The sequence below is a fragment of the Ostrinia nubilalis genome, chromosome 4 (genome assembly GCF_963855985.1).
Source record: "Ostrinia nubilalis chromosome 4, ilOstNubi1.1, whole genome shotgun sequence".
Lineage (NCBI taxonomy): Eukaryota > Metazoa > Arthropoda > Insecta > Lepidoptera > Crambidae > Ostrinia > Ostrinia nubilalis.
Window position 1 is genome coordinate 4785321 of NC_087091.1, and position 15959 is coordinate 4801279.

Below are 15959 nucleotides of genomic sequence, written 5' to 3' on the forward strand. Positions count from 1 at the left end.
CATTTACATACCTAATTTCACTGATATGATTAGGTAATGAACTGGCGTTACTTTTTTCATATCTCACAACACAACGCTTTTAAAACATTTTAGTAATTGTGATTAAATCTCCAATTAATAAACTCACACTTCCAATAATTTCAGCCTGGCTAGTAATTCGGTTCTAGCATTCCAATTCCATTTTATAGAATTTTCAGTGGATGAATATAAAATATAGAGTTGTAAAGTGGAAGTTCTGAGCTTCACTCGATATTTAAGCGCCCTCGAGTCTGAAGCCTTTGCCCAGAGAGGTGTCATCGATTGGACTGAAGTACCCTACCATTACCGAACAAAACAACAACTTAGGAACTGTGGGGCTTAATGTAGAACTACTAAATTGATTTTATTTCTAGTCTTATTATTCTATTACGTCCTAAAACAACAAACAACTTTGTTAAAATATGCAGGTAAGTAGAGAACAGTCGGTATATTTTGTGAATTTGTAAGTAGTTGCTTGACTCACCTCATAATTCCTGGTCAGAAGAAAAAAGGTTTATTCAAGGTAATGAATGATTTTATTTTATTCTTAGTTAACTAAAAAATAAATACAAAACTCCTGCTGAACATGAACACGGTAATACTATCTATAACAGTATTCCAACTCGGCCATATTTTTGAAATAAATGTCAACAGTCGCGCGGTACGTCACGTAATGACAACATGCGATAGGGCTGCCCACCTGCAGACCCTATTTTCATAACATCTGCCTTCTTAGAATTTCTATCTAGTCTTGTGATTGTATTTTTATATTTAATTTTGACAAACAAAATACTTTGTGAATGGAATAGGATAAAAATACATGTTGTTTTGTGATTAGTAGATTCTATTAAAACAACATATTTGTGTTAAGACATAATAACAAATCTTATAAATTTGCGACCGTAAAATGTATGCGCCTCGACTTAGGCGTGCATAATGCTTGATTATTATATTTATAGTGTTTTTGGAAACATGGATAAGGAGGAATAAAAAGGAATATTATGCTAATAATAGTAAAAATACAAAAGTTTGTAAGTGTGTATGGATATAGGTAGGTTTGCTACTCTTACTAATTATCTATGGGTGCGTTATTGAGGAATTCATGCAACCAAAAACAACACAAACAGCACTACTTGACATATTTATAAATAGGTAGTTATAATTATTTTTATATAAAAAAAATAACCGCTTACTGTTTAAAAAACAACACACCATCCGTTTATTACTATGGCACATTCGCGACACCCCCGACTTTTACATGTCGAGCGCATACCGAGATTTGAATTTCGAAGGAAAGCTCGCGTTCCGTTTGTTTATATGAAGTTACAATACTGTATGATATTATTACCGTGACATGAAGCTTCATTTTCCCGCCAAAAAGTCTGCCATTATGTCATATTGAATTAATGACATATCTTTTTTTTAAACCAATTTCCAGTCCAGTGGGTACAAAATTTTATACAGACAGCCGGGTTAGGGATACGCGTCGTCTTAGATTAATAAAACCTAAAGGCTTTATTAATCTAAGCGCGTCGTGATAAATCTTAATTTAATGATTTTAGACGTGTCAAGATGTTTGTCAATATTTTTGTAAATATTTTTTTGTTCTTCACAATTATTAATCTAAGCATGTCCAAAATAAAAACTAATAAAACAGGAACACGCTCTGAAATTTTTACTCTGTAATTTTTTTGATTGATTCACAAAATTTGACGTTTCACGATAATGAAAATGAATTTGTGATTTGGTTGGTTGGATTTGGTGATTTACAATTAAATGTAGAATTTATTTGATTCCAAGCCTTGCCATATTAAATAGTTTACCTTAACTCGGCTTAAAATCAAGTGCAAACACGAAAATGATTGTGCGGCTATCATTGTGTTCATAAGATGTCTGCAGCGAAGGGGTCTAGCAACAATAGTATTGAATTCGATCCAATTTTGCCTGATACAGGACTTTTGTTCTACGAAGAATGCCCACGAGAGTTTGAAATAGAGAGACCGCGGTTATTACCATTGAAATCGCCTACCCAGATACGTTTTGAGCAGCTACAACACGAAGCAGCTAGAGTTTGGAGAGAGAAACAAAAAACAGCGAAGAAAAATTAACTTTATGCCGTAAAGTTTGTTTTGAAAACAGTAAAAATGGTGTACACATTGTTTGTAATAGAACTGGTGTCAGCATTTGTCCTAGCGGCAACGTTGTTGTACAGATATGGAGACTGTTACAGGAATCACTTGATAGTGACAGTGTCGGTGCTTACAGCATGGTACTTTTCATTCGTTATTATGTTCATCTTGCCTCTAGATGTGACATCGGTAAGTCATTCAGTTCTTTTGTGTCTCTTATTTATGTTAAAAGTTGTTGAGCAAAACTAACTTATGTAGGCCAGTAATTAAGAACATAATTATCTCTAATTTGGTGTTGGAATTCTTTGCCATTCACCACTGGCTTACCTTTACCTACTTAATTACATTGATAGTCAAAACTTTTACGATTAGAATTTCAATTACAATTTCAAAACTGCAATAAAATTGGTGATGTGATTGAAGTAGTAAAGATTAAAAATAAATTGTTAATTTAGGTCAGAGGGTTGGGGTTAGTTTCCTTTACTTATCGAAGCCTAAATAGAAAAACTGAGAATAATTTTCTCATTTATTTTTCTATTTCAGACTGTCTACCAACAATGTATTTTAAATGACAACACAACAACAGCCAAGGCCGAACAACTTCTAGTCGGCAATGCGACAACCACCGCAGCACCTCCGAGCAGTCACTGTCAGCAGCCTTGGAGTAATGTACCGAAAAGCGTATTCCCTAATTTATGGAGAGTCGTATACTGGACTTCACAATGCTTGACATGGTAAGTTCACATTGCCGCACAATTCAAATTATACCCATGAAAGCCCTGCGAGTCGAGATAATATATTGTTACGGTCTTTAAATGCTACACCTATTAATTACCTGAATTCCAACAGTGGATGTAGAATCATATGTAATGTTATTTAATTTTGTGTGCTTTACCTTTGTACTTGTTTACTAATAATTAAAGTTATCATTCTCACTCAGAAGCAGATAAATTACTGCATAACTCTTTTTGTAAATAAACAATTTTAATTGTAAGTGGTTAATCTAGTAATTATTTTGCAATGCCAAGTTAAATATCTGTTTACGTTATTACTTTTAATCCACTTATCTGAAGCAGTTTTTTTTAAATTATGCTTTTTAAAAATAATTTGTAGGAGCAGGTGCTACTATATTATTGTCCAAAATCATGACTACTAAAACGTCTTTGTTTTAGGCTTATAATGCCAATGATGCAGTCTTACAGTAAAGCCGGAGACTTTACAGTGAAGGGTAAACTTAAATCCGCCCTAGTAGACAATGCAATCTACTACGGATCATACTTGTTGATTTGTGGGATCCTTCTCATATACCTGGCTTTCCAAAACGATGGCATAGACGGCCCTAAGATAAAAGCCATTGCATCATCGGCCAGTAACACATGGGGACTGTTTCTGTTGATACTTCTACTAGGATATGCCTTAGTGGAAGTACCAAGGAACTTATGGAACAATTCGAAAAAGAATTACTCGCTGACGTACAGCTACTTCAAGATAGCTAAATTGAGCACAGATAAGTGTGAAGCTGAGGAAACTGTGGATGAAATTTTGGATGTAAGTAAACACTTATTATTTGCCTAATGTTATCTGATTAATTTGAGGTGAACCCTGCACGCGACGTGAGACGCGAACTAGAATATTTGCCTGTTTGCTTACCGCCTCAAACACGATTAGTTCCTAAGTGATAATAACAGTTATTTATTATGTGTGTGCTCCAACAACATCTATCAATACTAATAAATTATAAATGCGAAAGTAACTCTGTCTGTCTGTCTTGCTTTCACGCCTAAACCACTGAACCGATTTAGATGAAATTTGGCATAGACAGAGTTTGAGTCCCGGGAAAGGACATAGGATAGTTTTTATCCCGGTTTTTGAAACAGGGCCGCGCGCGATAAAGTTTTTCTGTGACAGACAAAATTCCACGCACGTGAAGCCGCGGGCGGAAAGCTGGTACATAATAAATAAGTAAAGGTTACTCTTGATACCACTGAAGTACCTTATATGCCGGTATTTTTATTGTAACTGACTTTTATCTTATCGTCGGCCGTTTGGTGTAGTGGTTCTAAAACGGACTATGCCGAGAGGTCCCGGGTTCGATTCCCGGCCGGGCAGAAATTGAAATGATGAATTTTAATTTCTGTGACGGGTCTGGGTGTTACTATGTATAATATGTATGTATTTAAAAAAAAGTATATGTATAAGTATATCCGTTAAGCTAACACCCATAACACAAGCATATTAATTGCTTACTTTGGGGCTAGATAGTAAAGATATTTATTATTATTATTTATTTATCTTAATTTTCCAGAGTCTGCAAGCAGCTCAGACAGCCATCAGCACAGGGCACCCATTACACAGGCATGTGGAGACAATAGTCCAGAAGTTGCCTATTCAGTTGCGAGACCGACTGAACTCCAGAGCCGCGCCCTACAGGCCGGCGGCGCCGTCTTTCAAGTCACTTATCAACTTGCATAAGAAGGTAAGTTAATATCGTCAGCATGTCTTAGTCTAATACTGCCTTAATCTCCTGTGATGGCTCGGCGAAGATATACCTAATGATAGTCATTATCTATATACAGGGTGTCCCGTAATGTAACGTCAAGCCGGAACTGGGTGTTGAGGCAAGTTATGCTGGTTATCAGAAAAATATAAAAAAAAATCTATGTGGCATATTTTAAAAATAATAGGCATTTTAAAAAAATCAAAAAATTCTACTCCAGGTGACGGTCCTTTTGCTCGTGTTGCCACAAATCTTCACTTTTTCCAAATTTTTTTTTTGTTATGTAACCCTGTATAATGCTTCTCTAAATTGTTATCAAAATTACAAAACCAGCTGCTCCGGCTTGGATGAAAAAAATACATTATTCCCAAAAAAATTTTCAAAATAAAAATTTTGCCTTAATTATAATTAGTTTAAACTGACTGTACTGAAAAAAAAAATGTACTACGCGAGTGTGGCAAGTGACGTCATAATTTGGCGCATTTAGTAAGGATTCCAAAATGGTATAACACTTGGTAAATTTTTGCTGGTTAACCAAGGTAGATAAAGTTAAAAACGGGATTATTTCCAATAAACAAAAATTGTCGACAATTACAGCAAGATTTTACAAAGTGTTATACCATTTTGGAATCCTTACTAAATGCGCCAAATTATGACGTCACTTGCCACACTCGCGTAGTACAATTTTTTTTCAGTACAGTCAGTTTAAACTAGGCAAAATTTTTATTTTGATATTTTTTTTGCGAATAATGTTTTTTTTCATCCAAGTTGGAGCAGCTGGTTTTGTAATTTTGATAACAATTTAGAGAAGCATTATTCAAGGTTACATAACAAAAAATTTTTTTGTTAAAAGTGAAGATTTGTGGCAACACGAGTAAAAGAACCGTCACCTGGAGTAGAATTTTTTGATTTTTTTTAAATGCCTAATATTTTTAAAATATGCCACATAGATTTTTTTTTATATTTTTCTGATAACCAGCACAACTTGCCTCAACACCCAGTTCCGGCTTGACGTTACATTACGGGACACCCTGTATATAAAAGAAAGTCGTGTTAGTTACTCCACTTATAACTCAAGAACGGCTGAATCAATTTAGCTGAAAATTGTCAGGGAGGTAGTTTAGAGCCAGGAGAAGGACATAGGATACTTTTTATCCCGTTCGAAATTAAAAAAAAGTCTGCTTATTTATTGCCATTAAGGCGGAACAAAGTTCGCCGGGTCAGCTAGTTAAAGATAAAGATTTTTATTTACATAAACATGTGTGAAAAACATATTACAGAGCAATATGAGTTGGTCTTACAATTTTATCAATGTAACAACCAACATGTTTTACCAAGATATTGGCATGTAAAATTTATGTCAAGGAGTATTCAATTTAATTCATTTATTTCACAGAAATACATGACCATTAAATGTTTGTAAAATCGTTACAGGGTATCTTGTCATGACTGGCATGTGAAAGTTGTAGGAGAACAAAATCATTAATAAATCATAAGAATAGTCATTTGATAAAGTCACAACAATAAATGTTGATGCATTTCTTGATAAACATTTATCAACTTATTACAAACACACTTGAATCACAAAACTTTGACAAGATTGGCTGCACAGGGTATAAACACTAAAATTGTGTTTATATGATACAGATGCAATGAGAGTTTTCGCGTATGAAAGATCCGCTAGATGGCGGGACGTGGATGTGGGGTCTGACTGCTGCGTGATTGGTGGATTTTGACATATCTGTCAATGTCATGTCAAAAATAACCAATCAAGCAGCATTTGAACCTCGCGTCTACGTATTGCCATCTGGCGGATTTTTCCCTGAAAACCCTCATTACCAGATATTTTATTGATTGCTTTATCGATGATACTATTTTTAGCAGACGATAACATAGAATCTTGTATCATCATGCGATTTCGGCTTTGACGACTTGTCCAGTCATTCTCACATTAAAGCTGGGTTGCACCATCTTATTTTAACTTTAACAGGCGTCAACAATCTGTCAAACTCCATACAAAAAACACTGGTCATCGTTAAAATTAGCTGGTGCAACTCAACCTAAATACTTGTTCCCAGACGATCAAAGCGCTCCACGTGCTCCAACGTACGGAGACGCAATGGGGCATGATGCTGGAGCGTATCTTCCACCTCGAAGATGTGGCGGCCAACCTCCGCTCGCCTGATAAGCGCTTTCAGCACACCTTCCATACGCCACGGCCGCGGCTGCAGAGACTAGTATACCCTCCTATCATAGGTAAGAATTTTTCACACCTACTCCTATTCTTAGGCCCAGAGACAAAAGATGTGTCGGCTGGACTCATTTTTCTATAGAATTTGACAGCGGCGCGCGGCAGCCGAAGCGGAGATATGTCGGGCGGATTCGAGCGCCTCGTCCCCCGCTGCCTTCTCCCCGCACCTCGCAAACCCGAAGGCGTCATACGATTCGTAGACAGCAATAAACTGCGGGCTTAGTGTGAGTTTACATCAAACATATGAATTTACTTCTTGAAAGTTTCCTGGGGCACTGTACAATCCGTCATACATTTAATGTCACTTTTTGACGCAGTCGACATCGAATGCGTTTTACGTAAACTCACACTATGCCCCCTGACAGCTACAATATTTCCTCTCCTCTCCGCTCGTCTCGCCTCAGACGTTTAAAAGAGTTCCATGTGCTCCAACGTACGGAGACGCAATGGGGCATGTTGCTGGAGCGTATCTTCCACCTCGAAGATGTGGCGGCCAACCTCCGCTCGCCTGATAAGCGCTTCCAGCACACCTTCCATACGCCACGGCCGCGGCTACAGAGACTAGTATACCCTCCTATCATCGGTAAGATTTATTTCATCATCATTTCAGCCATAGGATGTCCACTGCTGAACATAGGCCTCCCACAATGTTTTCCATGTTCCTGCTACATTTACGATGTCGTTGCCGTCAGTTCTGCCAGGCCTGTTCATCTCCGCGAGTTTACATCGAAAACAAAACACGCACGATGGCCCACCTACAGGATACTATTCGACAAGGCCTCACATACGAGCGAACATTGACTCACGCACGCGTATTCTTGTATATGATGGAAGAAAATAAAGAAAATGGTGTACTAAATACTGTGCAGTATTTAACTGCCTAAATAATAATAAAAACACAGAATGTACTTTTTTAAGTTGCCTCAAGACACTGAGAGGTAAATAAGTAGTTAATATTATTCATGATAATTTATGCTAAATCATGTATTTCCTCCGCCATTTTCCGCAGTTTGGCACCTCACGTAACATCATTTTACCGAAGTCAGCCCTATAGCTTCGGCGCAGTGCCGATCACTGACGTTTTTCAACAAAATGGTGCTTGACTCTTGAGACAGGCTAAATTACACCATATTGTTAATGACATTGAGCATACATTTTTTTAAATACCTTCGCCAAGTAAAACTTCTGTACGTAGTACTTATTATTATTCTGTGGTTCTGCGTACTATGTGCCCTGCCACTTCAGCTTGCTAATCCGTCGGGCTATGTCAGCGACTTTAGTTCGTTTACATTTCCTCATTTCTAATTCGATCTCGTAAAGAAACACCGAGGAGACGGCTATCCTCTCCATAGCACGTTGTGCAACTTTGAGCTTCTGTATAAGATTTATTTCATACTTACCTATTCTTAAGCCTGGTTTCCACCAAGTGGAGAGGAGCGGAGACGAGAGATGTGTCGAGGGAAACTCCTTTTTGTATAGAATTTGACAGCGGCCGTGCGGTGCGGAGCGGTCTTTATCTTACAGAATAAGAAAAAAATTCGTAGCACAATCTCGACAGCGCATACATACAATTAACGGCCTGCCTGTGATTCAAGTGTGTCAGTTCGCGGAAGCTACATTATAAATTAGTCATATCACACCTGTGTTAAGTCATTCATGAAATTATCATAATCTTACCGTCATATCTCTTGCGACGTAAACGTGGCTTTGAAGACTTACCATGTTCCACCGTCATCCCAAGTTATGTCTTTTATACTAGCCCTTCCCTTCCAGGATGGTACTGGGGGTGTTTCCTGCGCTAGTACTTCCTCAAGACGATGGTTATGTCGCTGGATTTTTTTGTCATACTTTGTCTGATGAAGCCTTTTTTTATTCACAACGAGGTAGCCTTGGCCTGCGTCTTACCTAATGGAAAGTGACGATCAGGCCGGAGCTACACCCGGAATCCTCGACAACAGAGGAACTGGCTGTCTTACCTCCTTAACCCAAACTTAAACCACCATCATTTTAAATTGAGTATTTTACAATACCCCTTCCCTTCCAGAATGGTACTGGGAGTGTTTCCTGCGCCAGTACTTCCTCAAGACGATGGCGGTGGTGACGGGCGTCATGTCGTTGGCCATCATCTGGTCGGAGATGACGTTCTTCTCGGAGAAGCCAGTGCTGTCCATATTCGCGCACATAGTATCGGCTGCAACCAGCCAGTACAATTATGCTGCTATATTGGTATGTTTTTGACATATTTTATTAAACATAAAGATGGGTTAAGTTCTACCATCACGTAAATTATTAATTTAGAGGCTTAGAGCACACTAAACATAATAATTATGTTAACTTTGTGAATTTCTTTAGAACCTTTTTTTCTGTTTGACATAAATTTTCTTTATTTCTTTTAATACACTAGCAGATCCAAAGGTAAAAATCACATGGTGGTAAAACCAGGCCTGTTCATCTCCGCGAGTTTACATCGAAAACAAAACACGCACGATTGCCCCCTACAAGAGTACTATTCGACAAGGCCTCACATACGAGCGAACATTGACTCACGCACGCGTATTCTTGTGTATGATGGAAAAAAATAAAGAAAATGGTGTACTAAATACTGTGCAGTATTTAACTGCCTAAATAATAATAAAAACACAGAATGTACTTTTTTAAGTTGCCTCAAGACACTGAGAGGTAAATAAGTAGTTAATATTATTCATGATAATTCATGCTGAATCATGTATTTCCTCCGCCATTTTCTGCAGATTGGCACCTCACGTCACATCATTTTACCGAAGTCAGCCCTATAGCTTCGGCGCAGTGCCGATCACTGACGTTTGTCAACAAAACTTCTGACAAACTTGCTTGACTCTTGAGATAAGCTAAATTACACCATATTGTTAATGACATTGAGCATACATTTTTTTAAATACCTTCGCGAAGTAAAACTTCTGTACGTAGTACTTATTATTATTCTGTGGTAAAACATACATTCATAATCGAATATTTATACTCTGAACTGAATTTGAACTAGCTCTTGAAGTAGTGATGACCTGACGATAAAGATTAAATATTCAGATATTTAAATTCCGCCATGCTTTTGTGAATCAGACTCGTTTCACAATACTCGAGATGTAGTCAGCATTAATAATAGTTAGTGACACCCAAAGTGGCAAAAACTTGACAGCTCAACCTAATTCCAATTGTTACAAAGCCGCGTTGCGAACTTTTAGCTACTTTGGGGTGTCAAGAACTATTTGACGCTGCCTACGACGACAAACTACTAACGTAAAAATATTTCCTTCCAGTCGATATCAACCATCATAATATGCTACATGTTCTACTGTGCCTTCTCAACCGTGCTCAAGATTCGTTTCCTAAACCTGTACTACTTAGCGCCACATCACCAGACCAACGAGTACAGTCTGATATTCTCGGGAATGATGGCGTGTCGACTTACCCCCGCTATGTGCCTGAATTTCCTGAGCTTGGTGCACATGGATGCTAGGTTCAGGGCCGAACAGAAGGAGAAGATTGTGGAGACTGCTTACACTAAGGTGAGTTTCAGAGTCACCGACATCAGTACACTATTATGCCATTAAGACATCCACTGCTGAACATCATAACCACATTTTGCCGTTTCAAATTTGTATCTCTTTTCTTTGTCAGTTACGCGTAATGTAATATAAATATTAATATATCTATTCGTTTATCTACACGACAGTGATAGAAAGTATTAGGGACGCCTGAAACGTTTTTGTGTGGCGGCGTTCACGCGACTGCTGTCGCTGCGTTGAGCTTCCGAAAAGCGACTCAATCGACGCGTTCGGCGTTTTTATTTTTTAAGTGTACGGTGTGGTCGCTGTATTCAGCTGCTAAAAAGCGGCTAAATCGCCGATCGCAGATATAAATGTGTGCTGTGAATTTAATTGCCCTGTAAAAAGGGCCTACGTCTAGTAGACTAAGAGATAGTGAAAGCCAGACCTACGTCATTTTATAAAAGCTGAAAGTTTGTCAGCGTGTGCTATGCTCCCAATATAGGATAGAATGTTGGTGAATCATGAAGTTTGGGTCATCGTGGCTTTTGGCAGCTATCCTAAAAAAACTGTCTGGCAAGGAGTTGGAACTGTCAAAACTGTCTGGCTGATGAGGAAACTACTTATTATTGCCCTAATATTTTATATAAAAATCAGCTTTTATAAAATGACGTAGGTCTGGCGTTCACCAGCTCTTAGTCTATAGTAAATATTGTAATTTAATAATCATGTTTTTTCTTTCCTGTGTCACATAGATCATGGGCCACATGGAAGTGCTGGGCATCATCGCGGGCGGCTTCAACATCTACTTCCCGATGCTGGTGGTGCTGCTGTGCCTGGCCACGCACCTGTCGCTGGGCAGCCGCCTGCTGACGGCGTGCGGCTTCCAGCAGTTCGTGGGCGACGACGACCTCACCACCGACCTGGTGGACGAGGGCCGCGAGATCGTCAAGCGAGGTGGGTGCGGCTGATGGTGCTTTGTTTTTCAGTGTGTTTGTGACTTAATTGCGAAAAGTTGTGCAGCGTTTCAAAATAGAAGACTGTCTAGCAACGTTAGAGGAAATAATGGTCTTTTGGGGGAGATCATAAGCTACATGGAGTGTTTTTAGGAGAGAATGTTGGCCAAATTGAGGGTCTTTTAAGGAGAGATTATGGGCCACATGGAGGCTACTTAAGAGATGTGCCACATGGAACCGGGTACCTTAGACGAGATCTTGGGTCACATGGAGTGTTTTAGGAGAGATTATGGGACACATGGAGGGTGCTTTAAGAGATATCATGGGCAACATGGAGGGTGTCTTGGGGAAGATCACGAGCAACATGAAGGGCGTCTTAGGAGAGATCGTGGATCACATGAAGAGTCTTGTAGGAGAGATTATGGCCAAATGGGCTGTGCTTTAAAAAATATCATAGGCCTCATGGAGAGTGTCTTAGGAGAGATCATTAGCCACATTTAGGGTGTCATGGGCCACATGGAGTCCTGGGCATCATCGCGGGCGGCTTCAACATCTACTTCCCGATGCTGGTGGTGCTGCTGTGCCTGGCCACGCACCTGTCGCTGGGCAGCCGCCTGCTGACGGCGTGCGGCTTCCAGCAGTTCGTGGGCGACGACGACCTCACCACCGACCTGGTGGACGAGGGCCGCGAGATCGTCAAGCGAGGTGGGTGGAGATGGTGCTTTGTTTTTAGAGTGTTTGGGACTTGATTGCGAAAAGCTGAGATTAAATAGCGCTTTAAAATAGAAGACTGTCAAGCAACATGGCGCACATGAAGAGTGTCTTAGAATAGATCATGGGACACATGTATAGTGTTTTGGAAGAGATCATGGGATACATGGAGGGTGAATCAAGAGAGATCATGAGCCACATGAAGCGTTTCATAGGAGAGTTCATAGCCAACATGGAGGGTGCTCAAAAAGTAAAAGTGCAGCACAGACACTAGAAAGAACAAACTTTAAAAGGAAAAGGACAGAAATATGTTTAAGAAAAATACACAAACACAGAGTGAGTTATTTAAGTGTTTGATATTGTGAAATAGAAGTCATGGAGCCGACTAAAACCAAATCTCAACCAGGTATCTAACTCGGAGATTACCTATAAAAAATATTAGGTACACTTTATTCACTCAATTAGGTATCCCATTATGTATTTATTGGTGCAAGATTCAAATAAATTGTTACAGAAAAGCGCAAGCGCCAGCGGGCCGAGGAATCGCTGTCGCGTCGTCGCGACTACAACAACCGATTCTCCAACTACCGCGCCGCCCGCGACGATAGTGGAGGTAACACGACTGCATATTACTTATATTTGAGAGTTAATGCTAAATCGGTGATGGAAGTTTGTGTTTCTTGACTATTCATTCATCTTCGGCCTGTAATCGTGGGGTTGGACTGGCCATGGTGATTTGTCCCTATTCATTAATCTTTTTGCACAATAGGTTACCTTTGAAAGTATTGTAACGGATATTCGCTACCAATATTTTCTCCTCTTGGCTGTAAGAAGTCTAAGAAGAGATTTCCGGAGTATTAATCACTTTACCGATAGTGGCTGAATTGTTGCCACCATATTATGAACTTTATTGAGATGGTGACATAAGGTTTAAAATCAATGAAAAGTATTTTTCTCTATACCAGTTAAAGGGTTAAGTCTATTTAGTAGAAATATGCCCATGCCAATATGAATAACGAATATTTGAATGAATGTGGGTAAGGGTATACATACATGGTTAAAATTGAATACAAGAAGTTCTTTTGTTATTTCTCAATGCGCCACTTTTCAATATTTCATTTCTTTATCCATCAAAATCACACAGCACTTTTCACCTAACCCTTCTTCACACCCACCAACTAACACTGTGACTAAACTTTCGCACGTATGCTATCAGTTATTGTGCATGTCTGTCACGTTGCAGCCCACACCGGGCTCCTAAATGACGTCGACACAGACTATTACGTCAGCCCGAGCCCCGACCGAGTGCAGGAAGCCTCCGGCTACCAACGGGCTGAGGTTCCTTACAACAGATCCGATCTGACATTGGAGGATGAGATAGACAAAAGATTCGGGAAAAGCACGCAATCCAGCCGGTCGGAGTTCGACGACCCGAGGGACAAGATGACGATACCGCCAAGAGGACTGTTCGATGATGTGTAAGTGTCAAGTTATACTCCCGTTCTGTACCTTGCTTTGAATTGGGTAGGACACTATTGTAAATGTTCGAAAGATGATGTCAAAAATTGTACTGTTTTTTTAATTCGTGGTCTAAAGATAGACTAAATATTATTGGAGCACCCGTTCTGTACTGCTCGCTTTAAATTAGGTAGGACATCACTACTCAAAAAGGGTTACACTTGTAGATGTTCGAAAGATAACGACAAAATCTTGCTGGGATGAGACGTCACATTTTTTTTGTACACGGTCTGAAGATGGACTGTATTTAGTCGAGCACCACTCATCGACTTGCTCGAATATAAACCTACCTTAATTTGACGGGTCAGTTGTATACATAGTTTCGCCGGTAATTTACAAATTCTGGCTTAATTTTAGCTTATTTATAACAAAGCCATCTATAATGTAGATCCTAGATAACCAGTTTTGTAATTTTATAGGACGAATACGCCTTAACGTAACTTATTGTCTTCAAAGATATATCTTTAAATGAACACATATAAAACTCAAGATTAATTAACAGAGGCGGATAAAAGGCTAGTAATTGATTTATTGTTATAATTAGCTTATAATAAATCGACTTTCAATAAAATACGACTAGATTTACGTCAAATAACGTGATTCGATTCGTTTACCCAGTTTATAAACAATAATTAATAGGTACATACTTATAATAGGCTAGTTTCCTAAAAAATTTTTTTAGTCCGTCATGTTTAATATCAAAAAATATTGGACACATATATTTTTATTTGTCAATCTAACAAATAATTACATAGTTATGGTGCGTTGAAGTTCCGCACGACGTCACAACGTGCGGCACTTTTATGCAAGCATTGACGTCACGGGCCTCTTCTTATGAACTATGGCGCGCTTTATCTCTTTAAATTTTCATTAGTTTGAAAAAGTGAAAAATACGTGTAGAGTATTTTTGATAAGTTAACTGACGGACTAATTAAAACTCTTGCTTTTTGACCCAGGAAACATCCCTATTATGTTGTTTGCTTTTAATGATAATATAATATTATGCCCAAAAGGACAATGTTCGTTCTCCATACATTGTTCGCCGTTAGATCAACAGTGCCGAAATAATACTTTCTAGGTTCTAAATGACACAAATCTTTATGTAAGAACAATTATTCCTGGCGGACCAATTCTATAAACTTATTGATAGCAATATTGTTATCATAACCTCTTACTTACTAGTATTGTATTATATTATTTTATGCACATCGATTTGGGAGATGTTCTGTATTGTAGTTGTCGCAGCCAAATTGTATTATAATATTGGACGGGTTTTGGAAATAGCTCGGCGTTCCACTTTTATGATTTACTTACTTACATTTTGCACGTAAATAAATAACATGAATCCTATGTTTACTTTCCACTCTTGACATTTAACACGTGACTTACCAAACTAACTATCTCCATGGTTACCGTCTTAGTCTATGCATGACTAGGGATTGAACAACTTTTAATTGAATATTATTAACAATTCTCGATAATTATTATCGATTGAAAAATATTCGGTATTTGAATCGAAAGATATATTCAATTTTATCAATATCAAAATATTCAATTTTAATAATAAAATAAATATTATTTACTACCACCTATGAAATGTTCTAAAAATTGCCTGGAGCGCTCCCCCAATCCTGGGTTTTCCCTTTCCAAGCTGAGAGGATATCATTTTGGTTCTATCGATACATTATAAAGGTACTTAATATTTGAAATGTATTACCAATTATTGTTATAAGCATTTTGAGCGAATAAAACTTTCAATTCTATTAGAACTTTAGACATTTCTCTCACTTTAAGCGGCATTGGATTTTTCATCGAATTTTGAAACTGTAACAGATATATTAAAGATGATGCCATATTGTTGTCATTGTCTATATCAGTGTTATGATCACAATTCTTTTTATTTTATTCATGACCTTCGACCAGTTGGACACATTAGATAGCTTCTTGTAGTATCGTGCAATATATTTTTAACTTTTAATTAAAATCTAGTCATACTGTAGCAATTTGGACGATTTATTTTATTTACAAGATCGGTATCTTATTGTCTATGATGACCGCAGTCAACATCACTATTACATGGATTCCTAACAATGAAGTACGGCATTGCCTTGTGCCGATTTTACATAGATTTTATCGACACAAATTATGGAACTTCATAGGATATGGAGCAGGCCACGCCCTAAAATGTCCGGATGTCGTCATAGTATTATGGAATGCATATAAAATACTTTTATTATTTCATTTTTTAATCCTCAAGTGTCCGTTACAATCTAATTAATATTTAAGTATTCAAAAAGTAAGAGATTAATTTTGATACTTTACTGCTGTGCCCAGGAATCTAAGGCGGTTTCTGACAAT

The 15959-nt window shown here is 38.2% G+C and overlaps 1 protein-coding gene across 1 annotated transcript; it reads left to right on the top strand.

Annotated features, from left to right (window-relative positions):
- Positions 1–1710: 1710 nt before the first annotated feature.
- Positions 1711–14943, top strand: LOC135088533 (LMBR1 domain-containing protein 2 homolog). The gene is made up of 10 exons (XM_063983373.1): positions 1711–2336; positions 2691–2881; positions 3320–3695; positions 4453–4623; positions 6723–6900; positions 8940–9121; positions 10189–10437; positions 11172–11373; positions 12598–12696; positions 13327–14943. Exons 1-10 carry the CDS (start codon positions 2163–2165, stop codon positions 13563–13565), a joined length of 2061 nt encoding a protein of 686 aa, XP_063839443.1. The 5' UTR covers positions 1711–2162; the 3' UTR covers positions 13566–14943.
- The last annotated feature ends 1016 nt before the right edge of the window (positions 14944–15959 follow it).